Genomic DNA, 14,671 nt, shown 5'->3' on the forward strand with positions numbered 1-14,671 from the left:
CGCCTTCCCAATCCATGGCTGCCTGCAAGTAAGCCCAGCTCAGACCAGAACTGCCCAGCCAATCTGGGAGCAATAATAAATAGTTGTTTTTAAGCCATTAAGTTCTAGGGTAGTTTGTTATGCAGCATTGTCGATACAATAGCTGACTGATACAGGGACAGCCAGCACTCAAATCCCCATGTGCTGACTCCCATTCCTGGCTTGCTCCTCACCCCTCAGCTGCCAATTTTCTGCCCACTGCTATCCCTGAAAGAACTTGAAGGCCCTTACCCGTGGTCCTTGGGGTGAGCGTCACCCAGAAGAGCAGGTCCAGCTGCTTGCCGCTCACGGGGCTGCAGTTGGAGATATTGACCCAGAAGCTGTGACGGCGGAAGCTGGGCTTGGGGAGCACCTCCTCCTCCAGGCTGAAGATCTCCTCGGCTCTGGTCCGCTGCTCCTGGATGATCATGAAGGCGCGCCCCGTCTGGCAGACCACGCCGGTCCGCTCCTTGGAGAAGGTCAGGCAGGCCACCTGGTCGCCGGGCACGCTGACATTCCAGGACACCGAGGCGAGGGGCGGCAGGCCGCGGTCCCAGTTAGGGGTCCTCAGGTAGACCTTGCTCTGCATCTCTGGGGCCACCGTGAAAATGCCTTCCTCTGTGGGAAAGGAGGGAATCGAGATTGCTGTTCCTCTCGCTCGAAATGGAGGGAAAAGGGCTGCAATGGTGGAAATGGTCTCTGCCCGCACGGTCCAACATGGGCACCGCTAGCACACGTGTCTCCTGAGCACCTGGAATGGGCCGGTGTGACCGAGGAGCTGAAGTTTTAACTTTTGTTTAACATTCATTTAAATAGCCACATGAGGGAAGTGGATTTGGCTCAACAGATAGAGCATCCGCCTACCACATGGGAGGTCCAGGGTTCAAACCCAGGGCCTCCTGACCCAGGTGGTGAGCTGGCCTGTGCACAGTGCTGATGCACGCAAGGAGTGCCCTGCCACACGGGTGTCCCCCGTGTAGGGGAGCTCCATGCACAAGGAGAGCACCCCGTAAGGAGAGCCGCCTAGCGTGAAAGAAAGTGCAGCCTGCTCAAGAACGGCGCTGCACACATGGAGAGCTGATGCAACAAGATGACGCAACAAAAAGAGACACAGCTTCTGGGTGCCACTGACAAGAATACAGGCAGACACAGAAGAACACATAGCGAATGGACACAAAGAGCAGACAACAGGGGGCGGGGAAGGGGAGAGAAATAAAAATAAATAAATAAATAAATATTCTCTTAAAAAAAAATAGCCATATGTTTCTGCTATTGTGTACTGGTCAGGGCAGCATTAGAAGCTTGTCTAGCCTGGAGCTCAGTTCTTTAGAAAAAGCAAAACAAAGTAACGAAACCCAAATATGCCTGTTGGCCAGACCAGTGGCTCTGGCAGCTTTCTTGGGCTGGGTACGGTTAACACCCACCTAATGCTCCTGCCTGGTGATGGACTGGTATATACCGGGTTCAGTTTCAGAGATTAAAAAAAAAAACCACAAAAATAAAAACCAAAAAACTTCTAGGTTCTGGGGAAGAATTCTAGAATGATAAATCTGAAAGGGCCACGTCCACTCACTCATTCCTGACCTTCAGGCCAGATAAAAATGCAACATTTTACACCGATGAGAAGAGGTCTTATTTTCTAAGACTCCCCAGAAGGAATTTCCCTGGTAACGTTGGAGAAATCAGGCAGCCTGGACGGACCTCAATCTCACGGCCAAAGGTTCCTGTCCCTCCCACTCCTGCCTCTGAGAACAAACCTCAAATGAAGGTCTTGGCAAATTTTAAAACGGCCTCTAACTGAACGTCCCTGTGCTTGGAGCAAACAGTAACGGTGACTGATGTTCTTAAGCAAACCGTGTGGCTTTCACCCGGCGTGAGCGGTTTAGACCTCGTCTCCTGCCCACAGCACTGCAGACCACGTCTCCCCGTCCTCCTTCCCCGGGCTCCCAGAGCATTCTGCCCAGTCCACGCAGAGTCAGAAAGCGTCTGCCCGGGCTTTTCAGGTCACTACAGAAAAACCCAGGACTAGGGAATATTTGATTATTACTTAATAATCTGTTTCCAAGAGTTTTTTTGGTGTGTATTTTCATTTTTTAAAATTGTATTATTTTTTCCAAGAGTTTTTTAAAAATTAATTTTCCCCGCTATTTTTAATCCTTCGCATTACTGTGGTACCAATGTTACAATTGATGAAAAATATTATAATTGTGCTATTAACTATAGTCCATAGTTCCTGTTAGGGCACACTGTGTTGTACGGTTCTATGTTGTTGTTTTTAAATTTTTTATTCTAGTGTAGCAGTTTGATATTATTGATGAATTCCAAAAAGAAACATTGGATTATGTTTGTAAGCTGATCTTCGCCTCTGGACATATTAGATATATTGGATTCACAGGTTTACTTGATTAAGTAACCACGCAAACCTCTTGTGCCAGTAGGGCGTCGAGTCCCCACCCACTCACAGATAGAAGACATGGCAAAGGACAGAGTTGGGGGCTTTTAATGTCGGAGCTTGATGCTGAAGCTGGAGCTCCGGGGAGAGAGAGAGAGCTGTTCACTGGATAGTCTACGGCTGACCTTGTGGAGAAAACAGAGGAGCTGAGCCCAGAGGAACCCAGGAAGCCTGAGCCCTCGCAGACGTCAGCAGCCATCTTGCTCCAACACGTGGAAATAGACTTTGGTGAAGGAAGTAACTTATGCTTCATGGCCTGGTATCTGTAAGCTCCTACCCCAAATAAATACCCTTTATAAAAACCAACCAATTTCTGGTATTTTGCATTAGCACCCTTTTGACTGACTAATACATCTAGTAACATATACAATCTAAAATTTCCCCCTTTAACCACATTCAGTTATACAATGCAGAGGTGGTAACTGCAGTCACAGTGTTTGCCATCATCAGCTCCATCCATTACCATCCACCATCCATCCGAGCAGGAATTCTGCCCCAGTTAGGCATTAACTCCCCATTCCCTACCCTCCAACCCAGCTCCTGGTAACCTTTATTCTAGTTTCTGACTCTATGAGTTTACTTATTCTAATTGTTTCCTATCAGTGAGATCATCCAATATTTTTCTTTTTGTGTCTGGCTTATTTCATCAAGACAACTTGACATTTTTCATCCATGTGTTGCACATATCAGAATTTCATTCCTTTTACAGCTAAATTTCATTCCATTGTCTATGTATGCACCACATTTTGTTTATCCATTCATCTGTGATGGACACTTGAATTTCTTCCATCTTTTGGCACTGGTGAATAAAGCTGCTATGAGCATTGGTGTGCCAGTATCTGTTCAAATCTTTTGGGTATATATCTATAAGTGGGATTGCCAAATCATATGATAATTCTATACTTAGTCTTCTGAGGAAACACCAAGCTGTCTTCCACAGCAGCTACACTATTTAAAAATTCCTTCCAACAAAAATGAACAAGTGTTCCTGTTTTTGCACATCCTCTCCAACACTTACTTTCTGGTTATTTTATTTTTTTTTATATTTGCCATTTTAGCGGGCATGAAATGGCATTGCACTGTGTTTTTTTCCCTCTTATTTTTATTCTCTGTTTGCATCATGGTTTTGATTTGCGATTCCCTGACGGGGGAATCATGTGCTCCGGCCACTTGTATATCTTCTTTGGAGAAATGCCTATTCAAATCTTTTGTCCATTTTAGAAAATTGGGTTATCTTTTTGCTGTTGAATTGTAGGATTTATTTATTTATTCCGGATACTAACCTTTATCAGATACGTGGTTTCCAAATATTTTCTCCCACTCTGTAGGCTGTCTTTTTCTTTCATGATAAGCCTTTTGATGCATGAAAGATTTTAAATTTTGATGAAGTCCCATTTATCTACTTTTTCTTCTGTTGTTCATGCTTTTGATGAAAATCTGAAAATCTACTGCCTACTACAAGGTCCTGAAAATATTTCCTTATGTTTTCTTGTAAGAATTTTATAGTATTAGCTCTTATATTTGTCTTTGATCTATTTTGAATTAATATTTTTATATGGTGAAAGGTAAGAGTCCACATTCATTCTTTTGCATGTAGATTTCAGTTGTCCCAACATTTGCTGAAGAGACTATTGCTTCTCTGATGTAACGACTTGGGAAATCAACTGGCCACAGATGTGCAGATTTAACTCAGGACTCTCAATATCATAATACACTGTTTTAATTTCTGTAGCTTTATAGTAAGTTTTGAAATCAGGAAATGTGAGTCCTCCAACATTGTTCTTCTTTTTCAGGATTGTTTTGGTTATTTAGGGCCCTTGCAATTCCATATGAATTTGAGGACCAGCTTTTCAACTTCTGCAAAAAAAAAAATTGCTGGAATTTTGGTAGAGAGTGTTATTTAATTTGTTGGTCACTTTAGGCAGAATTGATATCTTATAAATATTAAGTCATCCAATACATGAATACAGAATGTCTTTCCATTTACCTACGTCTTCCTTAATTTCTTTCAGCAATGTTTGTAGTTTTCAATGTACAAGTCGCTTACTTCCTTGGTTAAATTTATTTCTAGATATTTTATTCTTTTAGAAGCTACTGTAAATGGAATTGTTTTTTTGATTGCCTTTACAAATTGTTCGTTACTGGTGTACAGGAACTGAACTATCTTCTCTATGTTTGTCTTGTATCCACAACTTTGCTGATTTCATTCATTATTTTTAATAGGTCTCTTATAGATTTTTTGGGGGGTTTTCTATATATAGGCATCTTTGTCATCTGTGAATATGGGTAATTTGACTTCTTTTCCAATTTGGATGCCTTTTTCTTGCTTGAAAGCTCTGGCTAGAACCTCCAGTACAATGTCCAGTAACAGCAGTGACAGCAGGCATCCTGTGTTGTTCCTGACCTTAGGGGGAAAGCTTTTGGTCTTTTGCTACTGAGTATAACTGCTCTGGGTTTTTTCATAAATATCCTTTATCATGTTGAGAAAGTTCTCATCTATTCCTAGTTTTCTATGTGTTTTTATCATGAAAGGACGTTGGATTTTATCAAATGCTTTTTCTGCATCAATTGAGATGATCATGTGTGTTTTTCCCCCCTTCATTCTATTAAGTGATATATTACACTGACTGATCCTTATGTTGAACCATCATTGCATTCCTGAAATAAATCCCACTTGGTCATGGTATATAAGCCTTTCAATTGACTGTTGGATCCTCTGGCCTGTGCGGAGGACTTTTCCATCTACATTCATAGGGAATTTGGTCTGAATTTTTCTTTTCTTAAGCTTTTTTATTCAGCTTTGGTGTCAGGGTAATGCCGGTCTCATAGAATAAGATAAGGAATGATCCCTCCTCCTCTATTTGTTGGAAGAGTTTGAGAAGGATTGGTGTCAAATTTTTAAAGAGTTGATAGAATTCAACAGCGAAACCATCTGGTGCCAGACTTCTTTGTTGGGAAGTTAGTGATTCCTGATTCAATCTTTTTATTTGTTATAGGTCTTAAAAGATTTTCTATTTCTTCTGTGTCAGATTAGGTAATTTGTGTGGTTTTAAGAATTTTTCCATTTCATATGGGTTTTCTAATGGCGTATAGTTGTTCATGCTACCCTCTAATAATCCTTTTTATTTCTGTAAGGCCAGTGGTAATGTTCCCACTTTCATTCTTGATTTTAGCTATTTGTGTTCTCGTTCTCTTTTTCTTTGTCTGGCTAAAGTTTGTTGATTTTATCGATCTTCAAAAAAACAACTTTTGGTTTTGCTGATTCTGTTGCCTATTTCATTGATCTCTATTCTAATCATCACTATTTCCTTCTTTCTATTAACTTTGGGTTTAGTTTACTCTTCTTGTTCTAGTGTCTGAAGGTGTGAAGTTAGGTTATTGCTATGTGACCTTTCTTATTTATTTATTTATTTTTAAAGATTTATTTTATTTATTTAATTCCGCCCCCTTCCCCGGTTGTCTGTTCTCTGTCTATTTGCTGCGTCTTGTTTCTTCGTCCGCTTCAGTTGTTGTCAGCGGCACTGGAAGTGTGTGCGGCGCCATTCCTGGGCAGGCTGCTCTTTCTTTCACACTGGGCGGCTCTCCTTATGGGGCGCACTCCTTTGGCGTGGGGCTCCCCTACGCGGGGGACACCCCTGCGTGGCCTGGCACTCCTTGCGCGCATCAGCACTGCGCATGGGCCGGCTGCACACGGGTCATGGAGGCCCAGGGTTTGAACCTTGGACCTCCCATGTGGTAGACGGACGCCCTAACCACTGGGCCAAGTCTGTTTCCCTTTCTTATTTTTTAATGTAGGCATTCGGAGCTAAAATTTCCTTCTGAGTACTGACTTTGCTGCATCCCACAAGTTTTGGTATGTTGTGTGTTCATTTTTGTTTGTTTCAAGGTATTTCCTAATTTCCTGTGTGATTTTTTTTTTCTTTGACCCATTGGTGGGTTAATATTGTGTTGTTTAATTTCTACACATTTGTAAAATGTCCAGTTTTCCTTTATTGATTTCCTGCTTTACTCCAGTGTGGCCTGAGAAGATATTTTGTATGATTTCAATATTTTAAAATTTAGTAAGATTGGGTTAGTCGCCTAACATATGGCCTGTCCTGGAAAACGTTCCATGTGCACTTGAGAAGAATGTGTATTCTGCTGTTGTTGGGTGGAGTGTTCTTTGTGTGTTCACGTGTTCAAACTGTTTAATATTGTTCATTGATTTGTAAATTCATTTTTAATTTTTTCCTAAAGATTTTATTTATTTATTCACCCCCACCCCCTCATTGTTTGTACTTGCTGTGTCTGTTCATTGTGCGCTGTCTTCTCTTTTCTTTTAGGAGGCACCGGGAACCGATCCCTGCACCTCCCACGAGGGAGGAGGTGCCTGATCGCTTAAACCGCCTCTGCTCCCTGTTCACTGATTTTTGCTTCATACATTTTGGGGCTCTCTTGAGAGGTGTGTTTATAATCATTATATTTTCTTGTTGGATTGAAACTTTTATCAATATATAATATCCTTTTTTGTCTCTAGTCATATATTTTTATTTAAATTCTATTCTAAGAAGAATATAACCAGTTCAGCTCTCTTTTGATTACTGTTTCATGAAATATCTTCTTTCACCCTTTTACTTTCAACCCCTTTGTGTTTCTATACCAAAAGTGAGTCTCTTGTAGACAGCATATAGATGGATCATGATTTTAATCCACTGACATTAAAAATATCTGTGAAGAAAGAATTTGTTTCTGCCATTTAACTATTTTTTTCTTAATGTATAGCATGTTTTTTCTTCTTAATTATATTATTACTGCCTTTTAGAAAATATTTAGTTGCTTTTTTAGTAGTGTACCATTTTGATTCCCTTTTCTTTTCTATTTATTTTTTAGTTATTTTCTCAGTAGTTACCTCTGTAAATTCAATGAACATCTTAAACTAATAACAACCTAGTTTCAGTAATAAACTCTTTACTCCTATATATCTCTGTCCCTCCCCCATTATGTTGTTATCTCAGATTAATCTTTATGCATTGTTTGCCCATTAACATAGATGTAAAATATCATTTTACACATTTGCCTAAGTCATATAGGAGAGAACAAGCATTTACAAACCAAAATTAAAATAATACAGGATTTCATATTTTCCTGTGTAATGACCTTTACCAGTGTTCTTTATTTCTTCCTACGACTTAAGAGTTTACTATCTGATATCCTTTTATTTCAGCCTGAAGGATTTATTTAGCAGTTCTTGTAGAGCAGGTCTTCTGGAATGAATTCTTTCAGATATTATTTATCTGTAAATGTCATTTTGCTGGATATAGACTTTTAGGTTGAGAGTTTTCATCTCTAAAGGACATTAAATATGCTGATCCACTGTCTTCTGGCTTCCATGGATTCTTATGAGAAATCTGCTGTTAGTCTTACTGGGGATTCCTTTAATGTGACAAGACACTTCTCACTTGCTACTTTAAAAATCCTCATGGTCTTTGGAATTTGACAATTTAGCTTTAATGTGTCTTGATGCGTATCTCTTAGAGTCTATCTTGCTTGGAGCTTTTTGAGCTTCCTGGACATATATATTCATGTCTGTCATCAAATTTGGGAAGTTTTCCACTATTATTTTTTTCAAATACTTTTTCTGCCGCTTTTCTCTCTATTTTCCTTCTGGGACTCCAATAATGTGTGTTTTTATGCTTCGTGGTGTTCCACAGGTCCCTCAGGCTCTGTTCACTTTTTTTTTTTAAAGATTTATTTTTATTTATTTCTCTCCCCTCCCCCCTGACATCGTCTGCCCTCTATGTCCATTCGCTGTGTCATCTTCTGTGTCTACTTCTATTCTTGTCAGCAGCACCAGGAATCTGTGTCTCTTTTTGTTGCTTCATCTTGCTGCGTCAGCTCTCCCTGTGTCCAGCGCCACTCCTGGCTAGGCTGAACTTTCTTTTGTGCTGGGCGGTTCTCCTTATGGGGTGCACTCCTTGCACGTGGGGCTCCCCTATGCAGGGGACACCCCTGTGTGGCATGGCACTCCTTGTGCGCATCAGCACTGCGCGTGGGCCAGCTCCACATGGGTCAAGGAGGCCCTGGGTTTGAACCATGGACCTCCCATGTAGTAGGCAGACGCTCTATCCATTGAGCCAAGTCCACATCCCTCTAATTCATTTTTATTCATTATTTTTTCTTTTTGTTCCTCATACTGGATAATTTCTACTGTCTTATATTCAAGGTTGCCAAGACTTTCTTCTGCCTGTTCAGATCTGCTGTTGAATCTGAGTTTCTCATTTCAATTACTGTATTTTGTAGCTCCAACATTTCTGTTTGGTTCCTTTTTTTGGAGGGGGAGGACTGGGGATTGAACTCAGGACCTCATACATGGGAAGCAGGCACTCAACCACTGAGCTACATCCAGTCCCCAATGAGAGCTGGTTTTTTTCGTTTGTTTTCAGGAGGTACCAGGGATTGAACCTGGGACCTTGTACCTGGGAAGCAGGTGCTCCGCCACTTGAGCTACATCTGCTCCCCTCTGTTTGGTTCCTTTTCCATGTCTTTATTTTGTTTAGACAACGTTTTCCTAATTTACTTTAGTTCTTTGTATATGGATTATGTTAGTTCATTGAACATATTTAAGGTGGTTGACTTAAAATCTTTGACTATAGTTCTAATGTACGTACTTCCTCAGGGATGGTTTCTGGCAATTTTTTTTACCCCTGTGAATGGGTCATATTTTCCTGTTTCTTTGTAGGTTTTGTAATTTATTTTTGTTAAGAACTAGACATTCTGAGTTTTATGTTGTAATGCTGGAAATCTATTTCTCCTACTTCTTTGGGATTGCAAGTTTGTTGTTGTTGCTGCTGCTGAGGACTGGAGCCATCAATTCATGAGAGTCCATTCCAAATAGGGAATGGGAAAGTGTCAAAGAGAAGAAAGAAAAAAGTTATTGCCTCTTTCAGAACCTCTGCAGCTTTTCCCAGTCACCTAAAGTAGCTGACCCAAAGCAGTGACCAGTGATCAGAGCACATGCTCCAGATTATGGCGGACTCGGTCCTTAGAACCCACCCTGGCCCCAGCAAGCTGCACTAGCAGCCGGGGCTGTGGCCTCCACTCTGCAGCCACACCGCTGGGGGATGGGGCAGTGTAGCCGCGGCGCAGAGGGTGGAATCTACTGGTATTTACTGCACGTGCCAGCCTCCTCCTCCTGCTCATCCCTGGATGGTGCACAGTGTTCCACCCGACTCCAGAGTTCTCACATAGTTGGTTCAGACAGTTCCTGCAGCTCACAGAGGCTTAGCTGGAGGGACTGACTCCTGGAGCTTCCCACTCCACCACCTTCTCATAATCCTCTCCAGCCCTGTGATTTTTAAAGGGGCGCTTTCTTCATTTGGCACTTGCCAAGGTACTGCAACCCTTTAACTCTTTTGAGGAAGATAACTCTACCAGTTTTTGCTGGTTTTTCAAACATTCTGTAGGGGAATGGCATCCTTGAGACTCTTATGCCATCATCTTTGTCAAACGGCATCCAAAAGGGCTCTGAACCTGGTTACGTGTTCTGCTGCTTACCCATCACCTCCCACCGTCAGGAAGAGCCTTCTTATTCCTAACCCCTGAAATTCCACACCACGCTAACGGCACAGTTTGGATTAGCACTCATCATCTTCCAGTTGTCTCGTGTGAGGACCAGCCTACTTAGCCACCCCTTATCTCCAAACCATCAACTTAATTACAGTGACCACAAAACCAGGCTAAGGGAAGCAGATTTGGCTCAACTGACAGAGCGTCCGCCTACCACATGGGAGGTCCAAGGTTCAAACCCAGGGCCTCATGACCCATGTGGTGAGCTGGCCCACGCGCAGAGCTGCTGCGCGCAAGGAGTGTCATGCCACACAGGGTTTCCCCACGTAGGGGAGTTCCACGTGCAAGGAGTGCACCCTGCAAGGAGAGCCGCCCAGCGCGAAAGAAAGTGCAGCCTGCCCAGGAGCAGGGCCCGCACACACAGAGAGCTGATGCTGCAAGATGATGCAACAAAAAGAGACACAGATTCCCGGTGCCGCTGACAAGAATATAAGTGGACACAGAAGAGCACACAGCGAATGGACACAGAGAGCAGACAACTGGGGCGGGGCAGGGAAGGGGAGAGAAATAAAAAATAAATCTTTAAAAAAAACAAACCAAAAACCAGACTAAAATATAAGGCCCAAACTAGAAAGACTAAGGGGGCAGGAAACTGGGGGGAGAGAAAGAAAATCACCTTACCTTTGAAATACGGTATGAAGGACACGGTCAGGCCCTGCCTGGAGACGTCCTGGTGGAAGCTGGGGGCAAAGGTGCGGAGGGTCAGCGAGACGTTCTCCTTCACCTGGATCTGCTCGACGGAGCCTCCGGGGCAGAAGGAGCCAAAGTAAAGGTCCCGGGCGGCACTGGCCACGCGGTAGCTGTAGCTGGTATTGCAGGGCCTCTCGTGGGTGTGCTGCTGCAGCTTCTGCGCCGGCACCAGCGCCAGGCTCAGCCTCTCCTTGGGCACCACCAGCTTCCAGGAGAAGTCGTGCAGCTGCACGGGCAGCTGGAGGATGTCCCTGGGCACCTGCAGCGGGAAGGACCTCCTGTGGCAGTAGCGGTGGTCAGTGCAGCCTGGAAAAGAGGGGCTTGTGGTACCCATGCGAAGTGGAGAACCAGAAGCTTTTCTCCTGTCTGTCAGGTCAGCCCGGGCCCCCCGCTCCCCTCTCCCGCTCTGTCCTCCACCTGGGCTCCCGGATGCTCCTTTTCTGGTGCTCCCTCTTGTACTGTCTACCCACTTGGCAGACACCTCTGCGGAGAACTGATGGTTGGAAGTTCTCCTTCCTTTCTGCTCATGTTCTCCCTTCTGCGTGTCTGTGTCCTAGATGTCGTGGGCAGGCGTGTTGCTCAGCACGCCAGCCCAAGGGGGGCAGTTTGCGTAGTGGTTAGAGCAGTGAGAGGCGACTGGGGGGCTCTAGACTCGCCCCCCTCAGGCAGCCTCCTTTGCCTTCAGTGGTCCCCGTTCCTGCATCTGTTGCACAGACTCTTAAGAGCACCCATTTCAAGATACGGGGTGTGGGTGGCCCGGCGGGGGTGCACTCTGGTTTTGCTGCCCGCCATTCACCAAGCGTTTACAAAGCGGCTGGCACAGGCCCAGCAGTGCCAGAGCCTACAGGGATGGAAATAGACGAGCCAAAGCGCCTGCCCTCAAGGATACTGGCTGTTGTGAAAGAAGACAAGTGGGTGGCGAGGGGGGCAGAGGGCATGGGGATGGAAGAGGAGGGGGAGAGCTACACGGAGGAGAGGATTTCACGAGCAGGGGCCTGGAAGGAGGGCCGAGGAGACACAGCGTGGGCACGGGGTGTGCAGCGCCCGGGGGGTGTGGGCACACGGTGTGCAATCTTAGGAAGTGTGGGCACGGGGCGTGCGACCCTCGGGGGGTGTGGGCAGGGGGCATGAGAGCCTCGGGGGGTGTGGGCAGGGGGTGTGCGAGGCTCGGGGGTTGTGGGGAGGGGGCACGAGAGCCTCGGGGGTGTGGGCAGGGGGTATATGAGGCTTGAGGGGGGTGTGGGCAGGGGGCATAAGCCTGGAGGGGTGTGGGCAGGGGGCGTGCCATGCCTCAGGGGGTGTGAGCAGGGGGCCTGTGATCCTTGGGGGGTGTGGGCAGGGGCATGTGATCCTCGGAGGGTGTGGGCAGGGGGCGCGGCACCTTGGGGGGGTGTGGGCACGGGGCACGGCGCCTTGGGAAGCTGGCACAGGAACGCGCAACGCCTCGGGCCACACCTCCAAAGGATGCACCTGCAGGCTGAGCGGGCGCCTGGCCCCGGGCGTGCCTCTGCCTGGCTCCTCTTGCCTCTCATGGCCCGTGCCCGCCCTGTGCTGCACACCCACCCCCGACCCCACCGGGAAGACAGGCCGGGGGCGTGCCGGGCCTGGACGGGCATGCACGGGCATACCTATGGTTTTCTCCGCGTTTATCCACAGGCGCGTGAGGTCATCACAGAGGAAGGAGATGCTGTGCTTGGAGCCGGCGGCCAGGGTCACGTTGGAACTGCAGGTCCGAGACTCCAGACACACGAAGCAGCCTGGCACAAACCCGTGGCCCTGCTTGCCCAGCCGCGGCTCGATGGTGAGCGACATGTCCCGCTCGTTACTCAGGTCAACCAGGTAGGTTTTATCTGGAACGACAAAGAGAAACAGCCGTGATGGGGGCCTGGCAGCAACCACAGGAAATGGCAAAAAACGAGCGCCAGGACCCGGCCTGGCAGAAGGAGCAGACGTGCTGGGCAGCCACAGGAACCTGCAGCATGCGCTTCCCGGAAGCTCCGGAGAAAAGTCAACGACAGCAGCGACAGCGAGTGCTGCAGCAGGACAAAGCCATCTTCAAAGAGGGGGGACCGGGGGCCCTGGCCGGCCCCTGCCCCATCCCTGGCTGGCAGCCCCAGCTCCCAGGGCAGATGCTTGGCCCCTCCGGGGGGACACAGGTGCCCTCGTGCACACGTGGGGCGTGTGTGTCCAGCCCGGCCTGTCTGGGGACCGAGGAACTCAACATGTCAGGACTCGCCCCGTGTGTAGATGGTGGCTGCTGGGCGCGCCTACAGAGCGCCGTGGAGAGCCGCCAGGGCGTGCTGCCTGGGCGAGGGACGGCTGGCTGCAGGACACACAGCGCCGTGCCCGGGCATGGGGACACTTTCCCCAGGGAAGAGGGAACATGCGTGTCCGTGTAGACGGGAACTCCTAGGGCCGCGTGTGCACGCCCAAGACTAGACACACGGCTCAGAAAGGCTTCGGCCTGGCGCTCTTCCCAGCTCACTGCGGCGAAGCCCTGAAGGGGCGGATCTGCCCAGGTCAATCTACAAAGAGTAGGAAAACTGGCTCTTTTTTCCGTCTTTGTTTTTTGTTGCTAGCTCCTGGCGCTCAAGGCGAGCTCTGTCATTACAGTAGCTGGACACAAGCTTAAGGAACAGATGCCTCAGCATCTAAATTCCAGCAGTAACACGTTAAAATACATCCAGATGTCCAGGTTTCAACAAAAGGTTACAAAACATACAAAGAAAGAGAAAGTGATGGCTCAGGCTAAAGAGAGGATTACAGCATTAGAAGCCACCAGTGAAGAAGGTCAGAGCTGGGGCACACCAGACCAAGACTTTAAAAATGGTCCTAAACATGCTCAAAGAGCTAAAGGAAACATGACCAAAGCAGTCAAGGAAATCAGGAAAACAACTGCTGAACACAGACTACTAAGGAGCGGTGTGTGGCTCAGTGGTTGAGTGCCTGCTTCGCTTGTACGAGGTCCCAGGTTCAATCCCTGGTACTGCCAAAAAAAAAAAGAAAGAGAACATTAATAGAGAGATGGAAATTATGAAAAGGAAACAAACAGAGGTGAAGGCCACAGTAACAGAAGTTAAAAATTCCCTAGATAAGTTCGATAGCAGATTGGAGGTGACAGAAGAACGATTCACAGAACTTGAAGGTAAGTCGAGTGAACCCATCCCATCTGAGGAGCAGAAAGAGGGAAGAAGGACGCAAAGTGACCAGGCCCAGGAGCTGGGGGACGCCGTTGGTACCGACGTCACATCGTGGGAGTCCCAGAAGGAGGAGGAAGAGACAAAGGGTCAGAGAGAATATTCAAGGAAATAAGGGCTGCAAACGTACAAATTTAAACTGAGACATAAATATACACATCCAAATGCTCAACAAACTCCAAGCAGGATAAACCCAAATAGAGTCATGAAGTGCCAAGTTAATAATCCAACTGTTGAGTGCCAAAGATAAAGAGAAAATTCCGAAAGTTGCTAGACAGAAGCAACGTGTCGTGCACAAGGGAGATTCAATAAGATTGATTTCTCATTGGACACCGTGGAAGCGAGAAGGCATATTTATGGGAATATATGGCCTATATGGGAAGACAATTAAAATGCTGAAAGCAGAGAAGCGGATGTGGCTCAAGCAACTGGGCTCCTGTCTACCATATAGCAGGTCCAGGGTTCAATGCCCAGGGCCTCCTGGTGAGGGCAAGCTGGCCCTTGTGGCGAGCTGGCCCAGGTAGAGTGCTGCCCTGTGCAAGGAGTTCTGCCCACGTGGGGTGCTGGCCCATGCGGAGAGCTGGTGCAGCGAGATGACGCAACAAAAAGAGACACAGAGGAGAGACAGTAAGAGACTCAGCAGACCAGGGAGCTCAGGTGGCGCAAGAGAATGATCACCTCTCTCTCGCTCCAGAAGGTCCTAGGATCA

General features: G+C 46.6%; 1 protein-coding gene across 1 annotated transcript in view; it reads right to left on the reverse strand.

Annotated features, from left to right (window-relative positions):
* CDCP1 (CUB domain containing protein 1) overlaps positions 1-14,671 on the reverse strand; it is a 64,168-nt gene that overhangs the window by 7,584 nt on the left and 41,913 nt on the right. The window contains exons 5-7 of the mRNA XM_004476777.4: positions 12,394-12,615; positions 10,697-11,071; positions 271-636 (exon numbers count right to left, since the gene is read on the reverse strand). Of these exons, the coding sequence (XP_004476834.2) occupies positions 271-636; positions 10,697-11,071; positions 12,394-12,615 (963 nt within the window). The remainder of the gene's footprint in view (positions 1-270; positions 637-10,696; positions 11,072-12,393; positions 12,616-14,671) is intronic.

Source organism: Dasypus novemcinctus, chromosome 26 (genome assembly GCF_030445035.2).
Source record: "Dasypus novemcinctus isolate mDasNov1 chromosome 26, mDasNov1.1.hap2, whole genome shotgun sequence".
NCBI lineage: Eukaryota > Metazoa > Chordata > Mammalia > Cingulata > Dasypodidae > Dasypus > Dasypus novemcinctus.